This window comes from Hemiscyllium ocellatum, chromosome 19, assembly GCF_020745735.1.
Source record: "Hemiscyllium ocellatum isolate sHemOce1 chromosome 19, sHemOce1.pat.X.cur, whole genome shotgun sequence".
Classification (NCBI taxonomy): Eukaryota; Metazoa; Chordata; class Chondrichthyes; order Orectolobiformes; family Hemiscylliidae; genus Hemiscyllium; species Hemiscyllium ocellatum.
The window spans coordinates 16,201,274-16,225,303 of record NC_083419.1 but is presented as its reverse complement, the minus strand read 5'-3'; the positions used below and the strand labels follow the sequence as shown (position 1 = coordinate 16,225,303).

The window sequence follows — 24,030 nt, the reverse complement described above, 5'->3', positions numbered from 1 at the left end:
CCCTGGCTGGTAGGAGTGGAGAGGGTGGTTGGGATGGTTAGTAGGGTTGTAGAATGTGTGGGTACTCCCTTTGAATGGGGGTATATTCCTCCAATCACTGTATTTGGCAATTTTTTTTCTGTTTTTGCTATATATAGTTTTTATATGTTTTGTAGATTTGTTGGATGTACTTATTTTAATCTGTTATTTTTGAGTTCTGTGGATTCTTTTGCATTAAAGCTCAGCGATCTGTAGTCTGGGTTCCTCCACTCTGGAGTCTACATGGTGCTGTGGAAGGTTATGGCTAAGGATGTGTTTAAGTGGTGCACCTGGAATACTAAGGGGAGTCATTCACCTGTCAAGAGGAAGAACCTTAAAAGGGAGAATGTGGGTGTTGCCTTATTGCAAGAAACACACTTCGATGATGCAGAACATTTGAAGCTGCAACAGAATGGGTATGGCTGGTTTATTTTTCATCTTTCAATATAATGAGTGGAGGGATGGCATTTTAGTTAGAAAGAATCTCCCATTTATGTTATTAGAGTGCATTCAAGACATCCACCAGGAGATTTGTAATCCTTAAAGCTTTGATACATGGGGAAGAATACAGGATCTTAAATGTTTATTTAAGCCCACCCCCTTAAATTCTTGGCAGACACACTTTCTAGACTGGTTAACTTTGCATCTCAATATATCATCATAGGAGGGGATTTGAATTGTCTCAAACCTTCCGGTAGACAGATTGCCCAAAGGCCTGCCGATATCTTCTTAGCGATCTAAACAATTAAGGGATTTGTGTGCTGAATTGGAGTTGGTAGATATTTGGAGGCACCTTCACCCTACTGGCAGGGACTTCACATTCTTCTCAAACTCACATAAATGCCATACCAGGATTGATCTTTTTCTGACCCCTGCAACACATCTGTGCATGGTGGCATCATGTACAATTGGCAATATTACTAGTTCCAATCACGCACCAGTGTATTTAATGGTTAAGAGTAAGGATATGGTGGTAGGCTCGAGGCTCTGGTGACTGGACCCCTTCATCCTGAAGGATAGCAAGTTTATTGAATTCCTTTCTACTGAGTTCAGGGCTTTCTTAGATATTAATTCAGGCTCAGCCAGTAGCCCATCCATTTTTTGGGAAACACTTAAAGCCTACGGCTTAAAGGTTATTTCCTATTCAGTAAGAAGTGACAGATGGGTGAGCACCAACGCTTGCTCAAGACGTGTCTAAAAGTAGCTGAAAAGGCATACTTTGACAGGCTTTTGATGGTTAAACTGCAGAGGATCACAGCGCTCCGGTCTATGATGAACTCCATGCTCACATGGACAGCCAAAAGGGAGCTTACATTTGCAAGTCAAAGGCTGTTTGATCAAGGGGATAAGCCTGGCAAGTACGTAGCACGCCTCACTAGGAAAAGGAGTGCCCCCCCCCGAAGCCATTACCTCGATCAGAGAAGACACTGGAAATTTGACCTACAGTTCTGAAAGGATTAATGCAGCATTGTGGAAATTTTACTCTGAATTATACCAATCTGAAAGCTGTGAGAGTGGGCGGGTTAGGATGGAGTCCTTTTTTAAGAATTTGGGCCTTCCGGGAGTGACCCCTGAACAAGAATCTCTCCTCAATGCTGCACTGTCAGAGCAAGAGGTGCAGGAGGCTGTGAGGCAGCTCCAGAATGGGAAGGTGCCAGGTGCTAATGGACTTCCCAATGAGTTCTAGAAGGAATTTATAAGTATATTGTCAGGGAAAATGCTTAGTATGTTTAATGACTCACAAAAGTGAGTCATTAAACATACTCCCACCATCTCTAAGAAAGGCGAACATCTCTCTCATTCTTAAAAAACCCATCTCACTCCTGAATGTTAACTTCAAAATTCTATCCAAGACTTTGGCATTAAGGCTAGAAACAGTACTACCCTCCATCATTAAGGAGGACCGGACAGGGTTCATAAAAGGTCACAGATCGACGGATAATGTCAGGAGATTACTTAAAATGATCCAAGTATGTCAACAGCAATTGGTACAGGGATTGGTGATCCCCTTAGATGTGGAAAAGGCACTTGTCAGGTTCGAGTGGCAATATCATTTTCATACTTTGAAGTGATTTGGCCTAAGAAGACTTAATCAGGTGGGTGGAGGTTTTGCATAGTGATTCTCTTGCTACGGTCCTCACTAATGGTGTACAGTCAAGCAATTTTAATATTTGTAGGGGGAGTCGACAAAGCTGTCTCTCGTCACCACTGATTTTCACATTTGGTGATCAAACTGCTGGTGGAGGCAATATGAAGGGATCCCAATATAACCAATCCAGAAGTGGGGATGAAGTCACATAAGATCGGACTGTATGCAGATGACATTCTTGTCTTCTGATCCAACCCAAAAGTTTCAATGCCACACCTGATACAATGCATCACTCTATGTGTTGGCTTCTCGGGTTATAAAATCAATTTTGCGAAGTCAGGAGCCAGGTCTCCCGAGAGTGCCCGATCCTGAAGGCGGATCTCTGTTCCCCTTTAGATGGTCGCAGGAGGGTTATCTCTACTTAAGTATATTTATTATTTTCTTTTTGATTGGCTATTTAAAGCCAATTTTGCCCATTTATTCGACTGAATCAAGCAGGACCTTTGTAGATTGGAGGTGCTTCCAATCTCTTGGTTAAGTCGGATAGCCCTCATTAAAATGAACATTCTGCCCTGTCTGTTGTGTCCTATGCGAATGTTTCCTCTGCTTTTCACTAAGCAAATATTTAGAAGACTGAACGGCTGGTTTAGTTCTTTTATCTGGTATGGCAAGCAGCCCCTAAGTAAATTGACTAAATTGCAGTTCCCTTACAGATTGGGAGGAGTGGGCCTCCCAGATATCAGAAACTATCAGTTAAGCTCATTGCTATCTTACGTGTATGATTGGGCCTGGGGTGACCCTCACTCACTTTGGTTGGACGTCGAAGCCTCTCAGGCAAAATGCCCCCTTGTTCGCTTGCTGTTCTTAGACAAAATGAGAACAGTTAAGCACTATTGCCATAGCCCAATAGTCTTCAATTCTGTCAAGGCGTGGAGGACAAGGTATTAGGGTGAGGCAATATTGCCAAAACATCAGTTTTGACACTCATAGTTGGTATGTCAGGCTTTCAGCCAGGGATGATGAATTCTGGGTTTAAACTACGGGCAGCTAGGGGTGTGTCTTGCCTGGATGATTTATTTGAAGGGGACATACTGGTGTCGTTTGACCAGTTGGCTCGGAAATATGAATTGTCCAGTAGGGATCTCTTTCAGTTCTTCCAAATTAGAAACTTCATACAAAAAGAGACCACACTTCGAACTGATCCTTAAAAGGTCTGACATGGAGAAGACGGTGTTAAGTACTGAGGGTATATTATCTGTTAGCAATGCTTATCATCTTTTGGGAGAGGGCCCCTCAGATGAGACCAAACGGCTTTGTTGGATATGGGAGAGGGAATTGAATGCTGAGATCTGTTCTGAAATATAGGAGGATATCTGGGAAAATGCAAGAAGGATCTCTATTTACAACAAGACACACACTTTGCAATTGAAGATTCTCCACAGGGTCCATCTGGCCCCAGACTGCCTCGCTAAATTTAAAGCAGAGCATCTCCAATGTGTCCTAAATGTAAAGTGAGCATGGGCACACTTACTCATTGTCTTTGGTCCTGCCACAGATTGTGGGCAGACTGAAGCACTGTGGTAGGTGAAATAGGGAAGACCTTGGGGACAGAGGTGGAGATGGACCTTGTATCTCTTCTTCTTGGCTTTATTAATTCTTTTTCATTAGATGCACACACAGAAAAAAACAAGGATTTTCAGTACCCTCACCTTTTGTGCCAGAAAGAACATTCTATTAGGGTAGGTGTCGGATAATCCCCTGGGGCTGGCGTAAGCTAGTCATGGGGCACATCTCCTTGGTCTTTCTGACAAGTATGGTGTACCATAAAACTGAGAATTTTTATAAGATGAGGTGACCCTTTTTGGATGATCTGGGTAGCTTTGTCCGCCATACTAATAAGAGCCTTTATATACCCATGGCAATTCTAAGTAATGGATTTAGTGCTCAGAGGGAAGGAACTACGAACATATGAATACGTATAAACTTGTGCGCTTGATGATCGAGAGCTATTTTGTTTTGCTGAGCTTTGTTATGGTTGTTATCATTACTATTATTAAGATTTTCCTTTTTTAACTTAGTTATTAGTTAGTATTTATTTGTATAATTAGCAGCTTTGTTTATTAACACTGGTTTGAATTGTTTGGTTTTGTATTTGTTGTAATATTCAAAAGAAAACATTTTTCTTCATTTTAACAAAAATATATTTTTTTAAAAATGCACAGACAGCCAAGACAGACACAATGAACCAAATGGCCTTCCTCTATACCATAGAAATATTCACCGAATCTCAATTGTTAAGGCAGAGATAGGCAGATTTTTGTTTAGCAAAGAATTGAAAGATGACTGGGGATAAGTAGGAATGTGGAGTAATCAGAATAAGTAGTGGAGCAGGCTGGATGGGCTGACTCGTGCTCCTAATTCACGTATTTATATGATGACAGTAGCTGTTTAAAGTTATTATTTTAGCATTGTGATACTTCAGTAACATTTCTATTCCTTCCTCAAGTATAATACAGAAATTCTTTCAAATATTTTGTGGACACAAACCTCAATATGCACAACAGGGGTTCTCCTAAGCCACGTAGATAGCTTAACTGAATGTTTCCACTAATCTGCATATCTGGAACTGTAAAGATAAACAAATCCCTTGTTCTGAGGTTAATGGTGCAACTGTATTAAGGGTTCAGCTTTGGAAAAGACAAAACAAAGAAGCACAGATGTGGATGACTAGAAAACTGACAGGGGGTAGCACTGCTACACTCTGGTATCCAAGTTGAGATATGGCAATGTGAGCAAGGCAAACCAATTATTGAAATTAACTGATGGCACAGCATTCAGGACATACCTTTGGCAGAAATGAATCTGTAAAACTAGTCTTCTGCTCTGGACATCAAGGACATAGCTTTAAATTAAGGGGTGGTAGGTATAAGACAGATGTTAGGGGTAGATTCTTTACTCAGCGAGTCGTGAGTTCATGGAATGCCCTGCCAGTAGCAGTGGTGGACTCTCCCTTTTTATGGGCATTTAAACGGGCATTGGATAGGCATATGGAGGATAGTGGGCTAGTGTAGGTTAGGTGGGCTTGGATCGGCGCAACATCGAGGCCAAAGGGCCTGTACTGCGCTGTATTTTTCTATGTTCTATAAACCCTCTATTTATAATGGGGAAAAGTTCAAGGAATCAGGTTCTGTTTTATTTGCACTCAGACTTAATTCGACGGTTACCTTGAATCTTTGCAAGTATCCAATTCTTTCACTAACTGCTGCCTCCATGGCTATTATTTCGTTCTTGAGCTTGTTATTTTCTTTCCTTAAGTGCTGTTCCATTTCTACTAGGGTCGTGTAACGCCTTGTTAAGGAACTTTCATTAACCCGCAGCACAGTTAACTTGCTAGTGAGCCCTGCAAGCTTCTTCTTCATTTCATCTGGATCCACCTGAAGTGTTTCCAGTAGTTGCTAATTTAGAGATGGAGAATAGTTACACAGTCACACAATACATTTCATAATTTCCTGCAGGCAAAAAGAAAACTTTTTTTTTTAAAAGTATCTATAACTTCAGGTGCAAGGGAAACATGGCATTTACCTTCTGTCAAAATTGTCCAGTGTTCCTGATATTGGACATCCTTCCCACCATTTTGGAGCCTTACGTGAGGAGCCCAAAAAACAGTACTGCAATTTGCACATTCATATACGAGACATGTTTCTTTTTCTTGATGGCATGGGCATTTATCTCCTGATTTCATTCCTTGACTGTTTAATTCTAAATAAGGATATACCATATGGTCCAGTCTCCCCAGTAAAATCAGTTTGACTGTATCAAACCCTGCAATTGCTTTAAACACCTCAGTTAGGTCACCCCATAATCTTCAAGAAAATGCAAGGCAAGCTGAGCCAACCTGTGTTCATGAATTAGCCTCTTAATACAAGTAATAATCTGATGAATCTTAACTATGCCAAGCTAAGATACCTGTCCTAAGGTTGAGAACTCAAATCAGAGCTCCTAATGGAATCTGACCAAGACTTTGTCCAAGATTTTGTACAACTGAAATATCACTTCCTCTCCTCTCCAACTTCCATGAGTAATATCCAACATTCCATCATGCTTTTTGATCACTTTAAGTACGTGTGCACTAACTTTTAGACACTTGTAGAATACTTACATTGTATTCCTCTATTTTCACTTGATCCTGCTCTTTTAAATCCTCAAGCTTTTTCTTTTCTTCTTCAATTTTTTGAATATTCTTTTGCCAGGATTCCCTTTCGCTATACACAAGAGCATCAGTAACAATTTAATTAGGATGGCTTATACTGTTTAAAACATTTTCACCCTTGTTTCCATTTCTGAATTAAAAGTGTGACCATTGCTTATTCAGGCAACTATTGATCCAACAGAAAAGGTTTTTCTCACTCTTTGTAATTGAGAGGTCAAGGATCTGGCAACTGTTCAGTCATTACTCATAGGCTCCTCCCACCAGGTTCACGTCTCAATTAGAGTTAGGTTCTTGGGGCATGGTGATTGGATCCATAGTGACAGCCCTGGGTGTTGGTTAAACTACCCTTCCGGGTTCAATTGTTTTTACCTTGTAGCAGTGTTATTTGTGGTTAATTCCTATTAAAATACCAGGAAAGATTAAGGAAGCACTGGACGTATAATGCAGGTGAATTGGAAAAATCAGGATGGTAGCAGATCTCAAGTAAAGGAATTTGTGGAATGTCTATGAGATGGTGTTTTGGAGCAGCTTGTGGACAGTCCATAAGGGAACAGGCAGTGCTGAATTTGGTGATGTATAATGACGCAGAGTTGGTTAGGAACCTTAAGGTGAAGGAATCCCTTGGGGCAGTGACCAGAATGTGATATAATTCACCCTGCAGTTTGAGGGGAAGCAGCTGGAATCAGATGTAATGGTATTATAATTGAGTAAAGGTAACTGCAAAGACATGAGGGAAGAGGTAGCCAGAATTGATTGGAAGGGCAGCCCAGCAGTGGTGATGTTGGAACAGCAATGGCAGTAGTATCTGGGGGTAATTCGGGAGGCACAGCAGTAATTCATTCCAAGGAAGGAGAAATGTTCTAAGGGAAGGATAAGGTAACCATGCCTGACAAGGGACAGCACAAAAGTGAAGAATATAATGTGATGAAGATGAGTGGGAAGCCAGAGGATTGTGAAGCTTTGACAACAACGAGTGGATAACTAAAAAAGCAATAAAGAGGTGGAAGGTGATGAACTATGAGAGTAAGCCTTCTAGTAATAAAAAAGCAGACTTTTAGGCTTCTAAAAGGTAAGAGAGAGCCAAGATTGGACATTGGACTGCTGGACAACAGGACTAGAGAAGTAGTAATCGGAAACAAAAATAGTGGAGGAACCGATTAGGTACTTTGCGTCAGTTTGCACAGTGGATGACACTGGCAGCATACCAATACTTTAAAGAGTCAAGGGCAGAGGTGAGTGTAATGGCTGTCACCAAGGAGAAGGTGCTGAGGAAGCTGAAAGGTCTGAGGTGAATAAATGGATCCCAGACCAGATGGACTGCACTCCAGCGTTCTACAGGGGGCGGTTGAGGAGATTGTGGAGACATTGGTGGTGATCTGTCAGGAATCATGGAGTCAGGGAGAGTTCCAGAGGACTGTAACACCCCTGTTTAAGAGGAGAGGGAAACATAAGACGAATTAAGCCAATTCGCCTGACCTCGGTCATTGGTAAAGATGTTAGAGTCCATTATTAAGGATGAGATTATGGAGTGCATGGCAAAATAGAGTTGAGTCAGGATAGCTTTGAAAAGGTAATGGACAAGTTAGACAAAGAACACCCAGTTGACATGATCTATATGGATTTCTTGAAGGCTTTTAACAAAGTACTGCACAGAAGGCTGCAAAATAGGATAGGAGCCCCATGGTTTTACAGGCTAGTTACAGGCATGGATAGACAATTGCAGACTGGCAGATGGCAAAGAATGGAGATAAAGAAGTCTTTTTTAGGATGGCACCTGGAGACTAGGCAAGTTCCACGGGTGTCTATGTTGGGACTAGAAATATTCACCTAATATTATTAATGATCTGCACAAAGATTATGTGAGATTATGCACTTTGGTATGAAGAAGACTGACTGTGTGGAGTTTGCACATTCTCCCCGTGTCTGCGTGGGTTTCCTCCGGGTGCTCTGGTTTCCTCCCACAGTCCAAAAATGTGCACGCTAGGTGAATTGGCCATGCTAAACTGCCCGTAGTGTTAGGTAAAAGGGGTAAATGTATGGGAATGGGTGGGTTACGATTCGGCGGGTCGGTGTGGACTTGTTGGGCCGAAGGGCCTGTTTTCACACGAAGTAATCTAATCGAAAAATACAAGCATAGACTATTCTGGATGTAGGTTTGCTCGTTGAGCTGAAAGGTTCATTTCCAGACGTTTTGTCACCCTATTAGGTAACATCTTCAGTGGGCCTCCAGGTGAAGCACTGTTGATAATTCCTGCTTTCTATTTATATGTTTGGGTTTCTTTGGATTAGTGATGTTATTTCCTGCAGTGACATAATTTCCAGTGGTGATGACATTTCCTGTTCCTTTTCTCAGGGGGTGGTAGATGACATCTAACACTATGCGTTTGTTGATAGAGTTGCGGTTAGAATGCCATGCTTTTCAGAATTCTCATGCTTGTCTCTGTTTGGCTTGTCCTAGGATGGATGTGTTGTCCCATTCGAAGTGGTGTCCTTCCTCACCCTATGTAAGGATACTAATAAGAGAGGGTCATGTTGTTTTGTGGCTAGTTAGTGTTCATGTTAGTGTGTTGGTGGGCTTGAGTGCTACCATGATGCCAAGGGGTCTGAGTAGTCTGGCAGTCATTTCCAAGATGCCTTTGATGTAGGGGAGAGTGACTAGGGTTTCTGGGTGCGTTTTGTCTGCTTGCTTGGGTTGTTGCTGAGAAATCTGCGGACTGTGTTCATTGGGTACCCATTCTTTTTGAATACACTGCAAAGCTGATTTTCCTCTGCTCTGCGTAGTTCCTCTGTGCTGCAGTGTGTACTGGCTCATTGGAATAATGTTCTGATGCAGCTTCATTTGTGGATGTTGGGAAAATTGCTTCTGTAGTTCAATATTTGGTCTATATGTATTGTTTTTCTATAGACGCTGGTTTCAAGTTCCCCATTGGCTGTTCGCTCTACTACGACATCTAGGAATGGCAGTTTGTTGTTGTTTTCCTCCTCTTTAGTGAATTTTATGCCAGTAAGGGTATTACTGTCGTTCTTGGAGGTTTCCTCTAATTTGTCTCATTTAGTGATGACAAAGATATTATCCACGTAGCAGACCAAAGTTTGGGTTGGATGGTTGGCAGAACTGTTTGTTCGAGTCTCTGCATTACTGCCTCTGCTAAGAACCCTGATATCGGAGATCCCATGGATGTTCTGTTGGTTTGTTTGTAGACATAAAATTCACTAAAGAGGTGGAAAACAACAACAAACTGCCATTCCTGAATGTCACATTGGAGTGAACAGCCAGTGGGGAACTTCAAACCAGCGTCTACAGGAAAACAACACATATGGACTAAATATTGAACTACAGAAGCAATCATCCCAACATTATTATTAGAACATTATTCCAATGAGCCAGTACACACTGCAGCACAGAGGAACTACGCAGAGCAGAGGAAAATCACCTTTGCAGTGTATTCAAAAAGAATGCGTACCTAATGAACACAGTCTGCAGATTTCTCAGCAACAAACCTAAACAAGCAGACAAAATGCATCCAGAAACCCTAGCCACTCTCCTTTACATCAAAGGGATCTCAGAAATGACTGCCAGACTACTCAAACCCCTTGACATCATGGTAGCACACAAACCCACCAACACACTAAACAGCAGCTAATGAACTTGACAAACCCTATACAGACAACAAGTAAAACTAATGTTATTTACAAAATACCGGGCAAGGACTTTACAAATCACTACATTGGACAGACATGCAGAAAACTAGCCACTAGGACACATGAACATCAGCTAGCCACAAAACGACATGACCCTCTCTCACTAGTATCCTTACATACGGATGAGGAAGGACACCACTTCGACTGGGACAACACATCTATCCTAAGACAAGCCAAACAGAGACACGCATGATAATTCCAAGAAGCTTTCCAACCGGAACTCTATCAACAAACACAGTGTTAGATGTCATCTACCACCCCCTGAGAAAAAGACAAGGAAATGCCATCACCACAGGAAATTTTGTCACAACAGAAATTACATCATCAATCCAAACATATAAATAGAAAGCAGGAATTATCAACAGTGCTTTGTTTGAGGGCCCACTGAAGATGTTATCTAGTAGGGTGACGAAACGTCTGGAAATGAACCTTCCAGCTCAGCGAGCAAACCTACATCCAGGACCTTAACCTGAGTTCCAAATCTTCTCAAAACTCGATAGACTATTCTCTAAACAGGAAAAGGCTTTGGAAATCTGAAGCACAAACAAGAGCAGAGATGCACTACTGAGGTTGTAGAAAGTGCTGATCAGACTGCATTTGGAATACTACGAACAGTTTTGGGCCCCATTTCTAAGGAAGAATATGCTGGCATTTGAGACAGTCCAGAAGCGGTTTACAAAAATAATCCTGGGGATGAAGGGCTTGTCATGTGAGAAGCAGGTGAGGTCTCTGGGTCTGTACTCGATAGACATGTAGAACATGTTTCTACTTTGGATGTGAACATCGAAGGCATGGTTAGTAAGCTTTCAGATGACACCTAAATTGGAGGTGTAGTGGATTGCGAAGAAGGTTACCTCAGATTACAACAGGATCTTGACCAGATGGGCCAAAGGGGTGAGGAGTGGCAGATGGAGTTTAATTTATATAAATGTGAGGTGCTGCATTTCGGAAAGGCAAATCAAGGACTTATACACATAATGGTAAGGTCCTGGAGAGTTTTGCTGAACAAAGAGATCTTGGAGTATAGGTTCATTGTTTCTTGTAAGTGGAGTCGCAGGTAGATAGGATAGTGAAGATGGCGTTTGTTATGCTTTTCTTTATTGGTCAGAGCATTGACTATGAGTTGGGAGATCATGCTGCGGCTGTACAGGACATTGGTTAGGCCACTTTTGGAATACTGTGTGTAATTCTGGTCTCCTTCTTATCGGAAAGATGTTGCGAAACTTGAAAGGGTTCAGAACAGATTTACAAGCATGTTGTCAGGGTTGGAGGTTTGAGCTATAGGGAGAGGCTGAATTGACTAGGGCTGCTTTCCCTGGAGTGTCAGAGGTTGAGGGGTGACCTTATAGAGGTTTATAAAATCATGAGGGGCATGGATAGGATAAATAGACAAGGTCTTTTCTCTTGGGATGGGGGAGTCCAGAACTGGCGTGCATAGGTTTAGGGTGAGACTAAAGAGTTAAAAGGGACCTAATAAGGGGCAACTTTTTCAGGGAGAGGGTGATTCGTGTATGGAATGAACCAGAGAAAGTGGTGGAGGCGTGGACAATTACAACATTTAAAAGGGATCTGTATGGGAATATGAAGAAGGAGGGTTTAGAGGGATATGGGCCAAATGCTGGCAAGGGATTGGTAGAGGGATTGGATGGCACGGTGGCTCAGCTGCCTCACAGCGCCAGGGACCCGGGTTCGATTCCTGCCTCGGGCAACTGTCTGTGTGGAGTTTGCACATTTTCCCCGTGTTTGCGTGGATTTCCTCCGGGTGCTTCGGTTTCCTCCCACGATCCAAAGATATGCAGGTCAGGTGAATTGGCCATGCTAAATTACCCATAGTGTTAGGTGCATTAGTCAGACGTAAATATAAGGTAGGGGAATGGGTCTGGGTGGGTTCTCTTTGGAGGGTCGGTGTGGACTTGTTGGGCCAAAGGGTCTGTTTCCATACTGTAGGGAATCTAATCTAAATAATTAGATTAATTTAGGATATCTGGTCAGCATGGATGAGTTGGCCTGAAGGGGTCTGTTTCTATGCTGTACATCTCAATGACTCTATGATTCTAGTGGAGAGCCTAGGTCCCAATGGCATAGCCTTAGAATGAAGGGACAACCCTTTAGAACTGTGGAACTCAGTTCTACACAGCGCTGTGGAGGCCAAGTCATTGAGTGTATTTAACATAGAAATAGATAGGTTTTTGATTAGTGAGGGGATTGATGTTTACAGGGAGAAGGTAGGAGAACAGGATTGAGGATTACAGGGAGAAATGGAGAATGGACTTAATACTGCTCCTATATCTTATAGTCAAGGAAGTGCAAAACCAACAGTGGAATTAATTTGCTAGGTTTCACTGTTGCTGTCAGGCCAATATGGAAATTTATTTGTGGCACTACAACATTTGTATTTGTTAATAAAGATGTTTATTTATAATCCACAAAACCAACATTTGATTAGGTGCAAAAGCAAAATACGACAAATATTGGACATTTGAAATACAGTAAAAATAAAGAATGTTAGAAATGTTGGTCTTACAGTATCAATAGAAACAGGGCTAGCAATTCAGGTCAAGATGAACTTTCATCAATTCTGAAATGACAACTCCATTTCTCTCCACAGGTGTTGCCTGATAGCATAATATTGTTGCAATTAATGTTATTTTTAATTTATTTTTCTGAATCAACCTGTTCAGAGCTGTTATTACACAGTTCTGGAGCAGGAAGGATTTGAACCTAGGCCTCCCAATCCAGCGTAGGGACCAGTGTAGAGGGCCCCCACTGGTACACTCTCATATTTCAGTTTCAACTAAAATACTGTAATGAAAAAAACAATAATGCAAAGCACAATTTTAGAACAAGATTTTAATTCAAGGAATAATTTGCATTTTGATACCTTTGATATTCCTTATAGAGCAATCCTTGTTGATGACGGATTACTGCAAATTTGCGTTTGTGATCTTCGGCGGCCTCTTGTAGTTTTTTTCCTTCTTTTTCTTTATTTGAGATTTCCTAAATAACAAGAAAAAATAATCTGCTGGAAACAATTTTGCTGGTAAAAGGGTGGGAGGAAACACTCCTACTTTAAAAGTACACACATTTGGTGAAATGCTGCAGTAGGCAGTTTCAAGCCGACATTTCTATCAATGGAGGGCACTTAGGGTCAAGTAGGTTTTTGACCTAACCAAGCAGTTTCGGTGTACCTGAAACAATAAAAAAGGAGCTGACGTGGTTAATCTTATCACTCAACAAGTCGACAGTAGCTGAATTAGTAAGGGGCAACCAAGCAAGGATGGATCTTGGGAGCCAATAGCTCAGTGGAACTCATGGGACAGTGAGCCTGCTAAAGGCTGAGTGGCCTTCTGCTGTGCTACATCATAACACTGTGAAAAGATAAAAGAAAGAGATGGGTATGAATTGGGATTGCATGCAGTGTGGCCATCTGGGATGAGGGAAATTTGCCAAAAGTCACTGGAGAAAAATCTGAGAACAAGAAGCAAGCCAAATCTCTCATGTTCCTTTACACACTGGGTCATATAAGGATTCATTGACAAAAGTCAAGGATAGAGCCTTCTGCCTGTTAAGATGCCAATAAATTAATGGGTTATTTGCGAGTACTTTTTAAAATATGTCCATGGGATATGGGTATCACTGGCTATGCCAACATTTATTACCCGTCCCCTATTGCCTTGCAGGCAGTTAAAAATCACTCACTTTGCTGCTGTGGTCTGGAACCATGTAGACCAGACTAGGTAAGGATAGCAGATTTCCTTCACTGAAGAACATTAGTGAACCAGATGGCTTTTTACATCAATTGATGGTGGTGACATGATTGCCATTAGATTAACTTTTTTTTTGAATTACAGATTTTTATTGAATTAAAATTTCACAATCTTTCATGGTGGGATTCAAACCTATGTCCCCAAAGAATTAGTGTCAGGTCCTGGATTAATAGTCAAGTGACATGGTCATTTCCCAGCCATCCCACCTCTTTACACCTTATAATATGATCAAAACCTGTGACTCATGGAGCTCACGCCAACTCGCCATCTTCAACTATCCTACAAGATTCTTGTGCAAAATGTATCTGTCTGTTCTTGGATAAGGTATATTAATTATACATCAATGGACATAAACAGGGTTACACTTGTGGTCATATATGTGGTGCAGTAATAGTTCCCCTACCTTGAGGCCAGAAGGTCTGTGTGTAAGCTATTACTGTCATGGAGGTGTGTCATAGAATGATCAAACAGGCTGATTAAAAAATAATATGTGTGAACAGGCGGAAATTCTGTTGGTTGAGTTTAGAAGTGCAATATGTCTCTCTGTAAATAAAAGCTTATACATGTTTAAAGATTATAATCTGGTTCTATCCATTGTCACCTGGCTCTGAAAGATATAAAAAGTATGTGTTTTGAAAAATTTGAACTTTGCCTTCTCTAAGAATGAAGAGATATTGTTGGATGGGATTTAATGAAATGATGGCACAGCATGGGGAGGAAGTGAACAATACACAAAATGGCAAAACTTAAAGTTTGTTTTCATAGGTAGCCACATGAGAATGTTTTTTTATCTTTACTTGAAATGAGAATCCTTCAGGGTCCTGGGTCTTAAAGATTATGAAAGAGTTTGAAAAACAGTAGATGAGAAAATAAGTTCATAAGAAATATGAGCAGGATTAGACAGCTCAGCTGCTCTATTATTTAATAAGATCATGGCTAGTCTTCTGTTTTCAGACAGATTGTGGGGGGAGAGAAAAATTCAAAAGCCAAAAATAAGATAAAGATCTTGCCAGCGACCTTCAGGATACTCAGAAACTCAGAAGAACAGAAAGATCTTGTGGTACTTGTCTACAGATTCCTGAAAGCAGTATGACAGGTTATTACGATGGTTAAGAAGACATATAGGATGCTTGCCTTTATCAGTTGTGGCATAGATTATATGTGTGGAGAGGTTATCTTCGAGTTGTACAAAACTTTGGTGAGGCCACAGCTGGACTTCAATTCTGGCAACTGAACTCTAGGAAGGATGTAATTGCAATGGATGGGATGCAGAGGAGATTCACTTGATGTTGCCTGGAGTGGAACAGTTTAGGTATGAAAGAGGCCAGATAGGCTGGGGTTATTTTCTTTCAAGCAGAGATTGCTTAGAGGAACCCCACTCAAGTGTATAAGATTATGAGGGGCATGAACTGGGTGGAAAGGTGGCAGCTAATCTGCTTAGGTGAAAGGTTAGTAACAAAGGACATAATTTTAAGGTTAAAGGGGAGATTTAAGGGAGGATTTGAGGGAAAACATTTTCACACAGAGAGTAGTGGGAATCTGGAATGCACTGCCTGGAAGGGGAGAAGAAGCAGGAAACCTCAAAACCTTTAAAAGTACATGGGTGAACATATGAATGACATATCATTCAACGCAACGGACAAAGTGCTGGAATGTGGGATTAGTGTAGATAGGTCAGCATAGACTTGATGGGAAGATAGGCCTCTTCTGTGCTTTGTGGCTCCATAAACAAAATAAGTTTTGGAACATAGTATCAACCATTAAATTCAATGGGATATACTTACATACCTGTAGAAGTTGCACCAAATATTCATTCAGTGTATTGATGACATCAATACTAGAGGGTACCATTCCTTCTGGCAAAGCGAGAGGTTGGAAGACAACACTGCATCCTCCAGATTGTTGTAACAAAGTTAGCTCACTCTCTAGGTTTGTAATCTAGCAAAAGAAAAAGAAAGGCATCTACTTGAGGATTTGCTTTGGAACTTTAATGATGGGGTTTCAGCAGCACTAACAAATCCAGCACTTATTTCCCATCCCCAAATGTCGTCCAGAAAGTTGAGAGAGCAGTCATCTTGACACTCTGCAATCCATGTGGTGAAGATGTGCACATAGTGCTGTTGGGTAGGAAATTCCAAGATTTTGACCCTGCAGTGAAGGAACAATTGAGACGTGCTTAAGTCAGGATAGTGAGACTTTGAAGAAAATATGGAAATGATGGTTCTCTCATGCTTCTGCAACCCTTGTTCTTCTTTTATTAAATATTTATTCTTCAGATTTGGATAAGGCCACCATTAATTACCAAACCCCAGTTGCCCCTGAGAAAGTGGTGATGAAATGCTTTCTAGATCAGCTATTTCAACCGGCAGTTAAAACTCAAAAACCAGCGTCCTTTGTGCTTGGACGCACACATAGAACACCTGGGGTATGGATAGTGGGTTTCCTTCTTTCAAGGTTGCAAATTTGAGGAAATTATTTTACTTTACCTGACAGATAAAACTGTTACTTGATGTTGACAACCTACTAACATTAGCATTGACTTGAATTGAATGGCAACTTGTGCATGGAGGAATTTTACGTAAGGTTATAAATAGAATGGCACTTGCAGTTTTGACCCTATGCAATCCAATTTGCAGAATCTCATTATGCAGAGACGACTGGTGGTGGTTTTAACTTGCAAGTCACTGTATTCAGGTAAGGGGAGATGTTGAGAAGAGTCCTTCTTCAGCTGGCATGGGAATTGAACAAATGGTGCTGACATCACACTGCATTGCAAACCAGTACTGAAAATGTGTTACTGGTTAAAGCACAGCAGGTTAGGCAGCATCCAAGGAACAGGAAATTCGACGTTTCGGGCCAGAGCCCTTCATCAGCTCTGATCTCCAGCATCTGCAGACCTCACTTTTTACTCTACAATTGCAAACCAGTAGCCAGGCAATTGTGCTAACCAATGGCAGGATACAGTAGTTAAGTGGAGAAAGCGAGGACTGCAGATGCTGGAGATCAGAGCTGAAGATGTGTTGCTGGTTAAAGCGCAGCAGGTCAGGCAGCATCCAAGGAACAGGAAATTCGACGTTTCGGGCATAAGCCCTTCTTCAGATTTCTTCAGAAACACATTTTCAGCTATGGTAGTTAAGTACTCACTAAGACAGATTTTGAGCGTACGAACCCTTTCTGTAGCTTTTGCCAGCTGGTTGCCAGCTATACCAGCCTCTTTGCGTGCCTCTTTAAGCTCCTGTCGAAGTTCCTCATTCCTCCCCGTCATCTGGTCTAATTGTGCTTTCAGGTGGATATCATTGTTAAATTTATCTGTGGTATTCTTTCTCTCGATTGCCTGAAACAACATTTGGTGTAGCTCAATTAGTAGGTCAGCACATGTTGCACTTTAAATCAAATTCACAAGACAAAGTCACTTTGTCACATATCTAATAGAAATAACTCACTCAGGAATAATTCTGTGGACCAATGTACAACATATAGACAATAGTTAGTGGTGTCAGATTTCCACTACTGTCCATAACACAAATGTTGCCCATTAAATGTTTTAAACATATTTCTGCAAACTGCAAGACCCATATTTCACAGAATGTGCAAATGTTGGCTACATTTGCCCATGTTTTTTAGATAAATCTTTGAGTTTCCAAGTCTTTCTTTTATGTTATCAGTGAAAAGATTTTTCAGACCCCCATGAATATAGTTTTTGGAACCTGTTTATTCATTAGCCTTGGTGAAGCCACTCCTTGATTATTGTGTGCAGTTTTGGTCTCCTAGTCTGAGGAAGGACATGCTTGTAATTGAGGGAGTGCAGCAAAAGGTTCACAAGACTGATTGCTTGGATGACAGGACTCACATACGAGGCAAGACTGGATTGAATAGGCCTGTATTCACTGGAATTTAGAAGAATAAGTGGGAATCTCAGAAAAACAATGAGAATACTGATGTGACTGGCAGGCTAGATGCAGGAAGAATGCTATCGATGTTGCTAAGTCCAAAACAAGGGGTCACAGTCTAAGAATAAGGGGCAAGCCATTCAGGACTGAGATGAGGAAGTATTTCTTCACTCAGAGAGTGGGAACCTGTGGAATTCTCTCACACAGGAAGCTGTTAGGGCCAGTTCATTAGATATATTCAAGAGGGAGCTGGAAATGGCCCTTGAGTCTAAAGGGGTCAAGGGGGATGGAGAGAGGGCAGGAATGGGATACTGAGATTGCATCATCAGCCATGATCATATTGAATGGTCTACTCCTGCACCTATGTTCTATGTTTCTACATTTCTTCAGATGTCAACTCCCAAAAGGTGGTGTGTTTGGCACTGATGGAATAAATAATTGAAAAATATCACAGATTACGTGACTAATCAGCATGATTCAAATTAGTAGGCTTCACAAAGATTTCAGGCCAGTAATGAGGCCTCATAGATCTTCAATAGTTTTCAGATCACAGAATTCAGAGTGTCACAAATTAGGAAAGAAATATACATGTCGTTCTGATATAATGCGTACTTAGTTGACATTAATTCACAAGTTGGAGTCTGTGTTTTTAAAGCACACGTTTAAAATGTGTGCTGTCTGTAACATGATTATATCACCAACACTCTTTCTAAAGCGTGATTTTTCTTTATTGCGGGGTTGTACAAGAACACAACCATTGTGTCATACAAAAACTACCTGTATAGAGAGGAGGAGCCACAGATAAATGGAATAAAAGAAATACAAAGTGCAAGAGTGAGAGTGACCTTGATTATTAAGTTTGAATCTCCATCACAATGTCTAAAAGCAAGGGATAGTCCGGTTGTGTCCAACAGCCAACAGGAATTAGGATCACAATTCAAGCCAACTTGGAAGCTGTGGGACTCAGGAATGTGGACTACCAGTGAGCAATATCGTGAGGGATACAATAGGAAGTAAGGAGGTCTACTAGCACCTTGCATTGTTATTAAAAAAAAAGCATTCCTCTTGCTGTATCTGTTCACACTTACGTTATTTGGTTGAAAATTCTCATTTACTTCACAAAACAAAACATAGGATGTAAATAATAGCAACAGAGACACAGTGGAGCAGATTGGTGGTCTGATTATGGAAAGGTTCAGAAGTAATAAGGTGTTGTCATGGGTGACTTCAACTTCCCTAATATTGATTGGAACTTCGTTAGTACAAATAGTTGGATGGAGCAGATTTTGTCAGGTGTGTCGACAAAGGATTCCTGACTCAATATGTAAATAGGCCGATTAGAGACGAGGCCATATTGGATTTGGTACTTGGCAACGAACCAGATCAGGCGTCAGATCTCTCAGTGGGAGAGCATTTCGATGATAGTGATCATAACTCCTTGACCTTTGCTACACTCATGAAGAGGGAAAAGTATTTAATTGGGGAGGGGGAATTACAATGCTATTAGGCAGGAACTGTGGAACATAAATTGGGAACTGATGTTCTCAGGGAAATGCATGACAGGAATGTGGAGTTGTTTAGGGAGCACTTGCTGCGAGTGGTGGATAGGTTTGTCCCACTGGGGCAAGGAAGGGATGGTAGGGTGAAGGAAGGAACCTTGGATGACAAGAGATGTGGAACATCTAATCACGAGGAAGAAGGAACATTATGTAAGGTTGAGGAAGCAAGGATCAGACAGGGCTCTAGACGGTTACAAAATAGCCAGGAAGGATTGGAAGAATGGACTTAGGAGGGCTAGAAGGGGGGGGCATGAGAAAGCCTTGGTGGGTAGGATTAAGGAAAACCACAAGGTATTCTACACGTACTGAAGGAACAAGAGGATGGCCAGAGTGAGGGTAGGGCTGATCAGGGATTGTGGAGGGAACTTGTGCCTGGAGTCGGACGTGGTGGGGGAAGTCCTTTATTAGAATTTTGATTCAGTATTCACTAGTGAGAGGGACCTTGTTGTTTGTGAGCACAGCGTGAAACAGGCTAAGGTTGCCACCCAGGTTGCTAGGCTTGTTAAGAAGACGTTTGATGTGTTGGCTTTCATTAGTAAGGGGATTGAATTTAAGAGCCACAAGGTTATTCTGCAGCTCTACAAAGCCCCGGTTAGAACACTTGGAATATTGTGTTCAGTTCTGGTTGTCTCATTATAAGAAGGATTTAGAACCTTTATAGAGGGTGCAGAGGAGATTTACCAGGATGCTGCCAGGACTGGAGGGTATGTCTTATGATTAAAGTTTGAAGGAGCTCGGGTTTTTCTCATTGCAGCGAAGAAGGATGAGGTGTGACTTGATAGAAGTGTACAAGATGATGAGAGGCATTGACAGGATGGATAACCAGAGACTTTTTCCCAGGGTGGAAATGGCTATCATGAGGGGGCATAATTTTTACTCTAGTGATGGAGAGGGATAAGTGTGCACTGCAGGGCAAGAGTTATAGCTGGGGGCAGGGAAATTATGATGCGGTGAGGCATGACTTAGGATGCGTGGATTGGAAAAATAGGCTTCATGGGAAGAACATAAATGATATGTGGAGATTGTTCAAGGAACAGCTATTGGGTGTCCTTGATAAGTATGTACCAGTCAGGCAGGAAGTAAAGGGTCTTGTGAGGGAGCCGTGGCTTAATAAGGAATTGGAATCCCTTGTGAAAGGGAAGAGGGCGGCCTATGTAAAGATGAGGCGTGAAGGTTCAGTTGGGGCGATTGAGAGTTATAAGGTAGCCAGGAAGGATCTAAAGAGAGAGCTAAGAGCAGCGAGAAGGGGACATGAAAAGTCCTTAGTTGGTAAAATTAGGGAAAACCCAAAGGCTTTCTATAGGTATGTCAGGAATAAAAGGATGACTAGGGTAGGTATCGGTCCAGTCAAGGATAGTAGTGGGAAGTTGTGCGTGGAGGCGGAGGAGATTGGAGAGACACTAAATCAATACTTTTCGTCAGTATTCACTCAGGAACAGGACACTGCTGCTGATGTGAATATTGAGTCACAAGTGATTAGAATGGATGACCTTGAGGTATGTAGGGAAGAGGTCTGGGGAATACTGGAAAGGATGAAAATAGATAAGTCCCCTGGGCCTGATGGCACTTATCCTAGGATCCTCTGGGAAGCTAGGGAGGAGATAGCGGAGCCATTGGCCTTGATTTTTATGTCGTCATTGTCTACGGGAATAGTGCCAGAAGACTGGAGGATAGCGAATGTGGTCCCCTTGTTCAAGAAGGGGAGTAGGGATAGCCCAAGTAACTATAGGCCAGTGGTCTCACTTCTGTTGTGGGCAAAGTCTTGGAGAGAATTGTAAGGGATTGGATTTATGAACATCTGGATAGGAATAATGTGATCAAGGATAGTCAGCATGGTTTTGTGAAGGGCAGGTCGTGCCTCACAAACCTTATTGAGTTCTTTGAGAAGGTGACCAAGGAAGTGGACGAGGGTAAAGCAGTAGATGTGGTGTATATGGATTTTAGCAAGGCATTCGATAAGGTACCCCATGGTAGGCTAATGCAAAAACTACGGAGGTATGGCATTGAGGGTGCATTAGAGGTTTGGATTAGGAATTGGTTGGCTGGAAGGAGACAGAGGGTAGTAGTTGATGGTATAGGTTCATCTTGGAGTGCAGTTACTAGCGGTGTTCCACAAGGATCTGTTTTGGGACCATTGCTGTTTGTCATTTTTATTAATGACCTAGAGGAGGGGCTTGAAAGCTGGGTGAGTAAGTTTGCGGATGACACGAAAGTCGGTGGAGTTGTGGACAGCGAAGAAGGATGTGGCAGGTTACAGCGGGATATAGATAAGTTGCAGAGCTGGGCAGAAAGGTGGCAAATGGAGTTCAATATAGCTAAGTGTGAAGTCATTCACTTTGGTAGGAGTAACAAGAAGATGGATTACTGGGCTAATGGTAGGCTACTTGGTAGTGTGGATGAGCAGAGGGATCTTGGTGTCCATGTACACAGATCTCTGAAAGTTGCCACCCAGATAAATAGTGCTGTGAAGAAGGCATATGGTGTACTGGGCTTTATTGGTAGAGGAATTGAGTTCCAGAGTCTTGAGGTCATGTTGCAGTTGTATAAGACTCTGGTGCGGGCCTCATCTGGAGTATTGTGTGCAGTTTTGGTCGCCATACTATAGGAAGGACGTGGAGGCATTGGAACGAGTGCAGAGGAGGTTTACCAGGATGTTGCCTGGCATGGTAGGAAGATCGTATGAGGAAAGGCTGAGGCACTTGGGGCTGTTCTCATTGGAGAAAAGAAGGTTTAGGGGAGATTTGATAGAGGTGTACAAGATGATTAGGGGTTTAGATAGAGTTGACAGTGAGAACCTTTTTCCGCTAATGGAGTCAGCTGTTAGTAGGGGACACAGCTTTAAACTAAGGGGTGGTAGGTTTAGGACAGATGTTAGGGGTAGATTCTTTACTCAGCGGGTTGTGAGTTCATGGAATGCCCTGCCAGTAGCAGTGGTGGACTCTCCCTCTTTATGGTCATTTAAGCGGGCATTGGATATGCATATGGAGGTTATTGAGCTAGTGTAGGTTGGGTAGGCTTTGGTCGGCGCAACATCGAGGGCCGAAGGGCCTGTACTGCGCTGTATTTTTCTATGTTCTATGTTCTATAATTTTAAGGTGACTGGAGGAAGGTTTAGGGGAGTTCTTTACACAGAAGTGGTGAGTGCGTGGAATGCACTGCCAGCAGTGGTCGTGGAGTCACATACATGAAGGACATTAAAGTGACTCTTGGATAGGCACATGGAAAATAGCAAAATGAAGGGTACGCAAGTTAGTTTGATCTTAGAGTAGGATAAAAGGTTGGCACAGCTTCGAGTGCCAAAGAGCCTGTACTGTGCTGTACTATTCTATGTTTGATGTAATGAACCAATTCTTGGCTCTCAGAATTATAGTACAGAGCTGCTTTCGTGGAAGAAATGGCCCCCAAGAGTCAGCACAAAAAGTGCTCAGAATGGTTTATTAGATTGGTTCACTAAACAGTGTATTATTTTCGTTATTTTTTTCAGGGATGCAGACCATAAGACATAGGAGCAGAAATCAGGCCATTCAGCCCATTGAGTCTGCTCCACCATTCAATCATGGTTGGTAAGTTTTTCAACCCCATTCTTCCGCTTTCTCCCCATAACCCTTGATAATCAAGAATGTATCTATCTCAGTCTTAAATGTTCTCAATGACTTGGCCCCCACAGCCTTCTGTGGCAATGAATTCCAAAGATTCACCACATTCTGGCTTAAGAAGTTTCTCCTTATCTCCGTTCTAAAAGATCTTACCCTTTACTCTAAGGTTCTAGTCTCTCCTACCAATGGCGAGGCCAGTATTTATTATCCATCCCTAACTGCCATTGACAAGGTGGTGGTGAGTCACTAACTTGAACAGCTGCAGTCCCTGCAGTGAGGTACACTCAATGTGCAATAAGATAGATAGTTTCAGAATCTCGAACCCGAGATCGTGAAGGAATTACAATACTGTTCTATGACAGAAATTAGAACTAGAAAAGGTGATGATACTTACAGTAACTAGTTTCTCCAGACTTTCTATCTTAAGGATTTCTTCCCCTCCTTTTGAAATGGCTTCCACTTGAGTACTCTTTATGGCATGTAAAATATCTTTCATACCACTTTCAAATTGCTGATTCTCTTCCACCAGTTCTTTTACTGTAACCAACCAATATTCCTCAGATTAGTAAAGATTAGTAAAGGAACTACAGTTGTCAGATTTAACTCAGTGAAAAAAGCATATTAAAAGTGCAAAGTATATCAAGTGTATCACAACTCATTTAGTATCTTTAATATAATGAAACATTCCAAGGTGCTTCACAGGGACATGATAAGACAAAATATGACATCAAGCCACAGTGGAAATACTTGGTCAGATGGCCAACCCCTGAAAAGCAGGAAGACGAGGCGGACAGGCAGAGAGGGAGGAAGGGAATTCTGGAGTCTAGGGCCAAGAGAACCACAAGTACCAGCACCAAAGGTGCAGCAGTTCTAACTGGGAATGTTGATGAGGATTTAGAGGAATGTAGGTATTGGTTGCAAGATTAGAGCAGGTTACAAAAATGGGTAAGGGCAATGCCATGGAGGGATTTTTAAAAAAAGAATGTCAATTTTTAAATCCAGCCATTCTTTGATCGGGAACCAATTAATAGCAGAGATAGGGAATTGACTCGGTATGAATTAAAACACAAACTGCAAAATCTTGGATGATGCGAAGTTTTGGGAAAGTAGAACATCGGAGTCTAAACAGAAGTGCATTGGAAGAGCCAAATCAACAGATACAAGTAATGAAGGTGCCAGTGCGGGCTTCAGCCAGCAGG

General features: G+C 41.8%; 1 protein-coding gene across 1 annotated transcript in view; it reads right to left on the bottom strand.

Annotated features, from left to right (window-relative positions):
- The window catches only part of cep290 (centrosomal protein 290), a 144,830-nt gene that overhangs the window by 78,760 nt on the left and 42,040 nt on the right, over positions 1–24,030 (bottom strand). Inside the window, exons 20-25 of the mRNA XM_060839688.1 lie at positions 23,226–23,368; positions 16,956–17,120; positions 15,575–15,724; positions 12,901–13,016; positions 6,267–6,369; positions 5,332–5,562 (exon numbers count right to left, since the gene is read on the bottom strand). Of these exons, the coding sequence (XP_060695671.1) occupies positions 5,332–5,562; positions 6,267–6,369; positions 12,901–13,016; positions 15,575–15,724; positions 16,956–17,120; positions 23,226–23,368 (908 nt within the window). The remainder of the gene's footprint in view (positions 1–5,331; positions 5,563–6,266; positions 6,370–12,900; positions 13,017–15,574; positions 15,725–16,955; positions 17,121–23,225; positions 23,369–24,030) is intronic.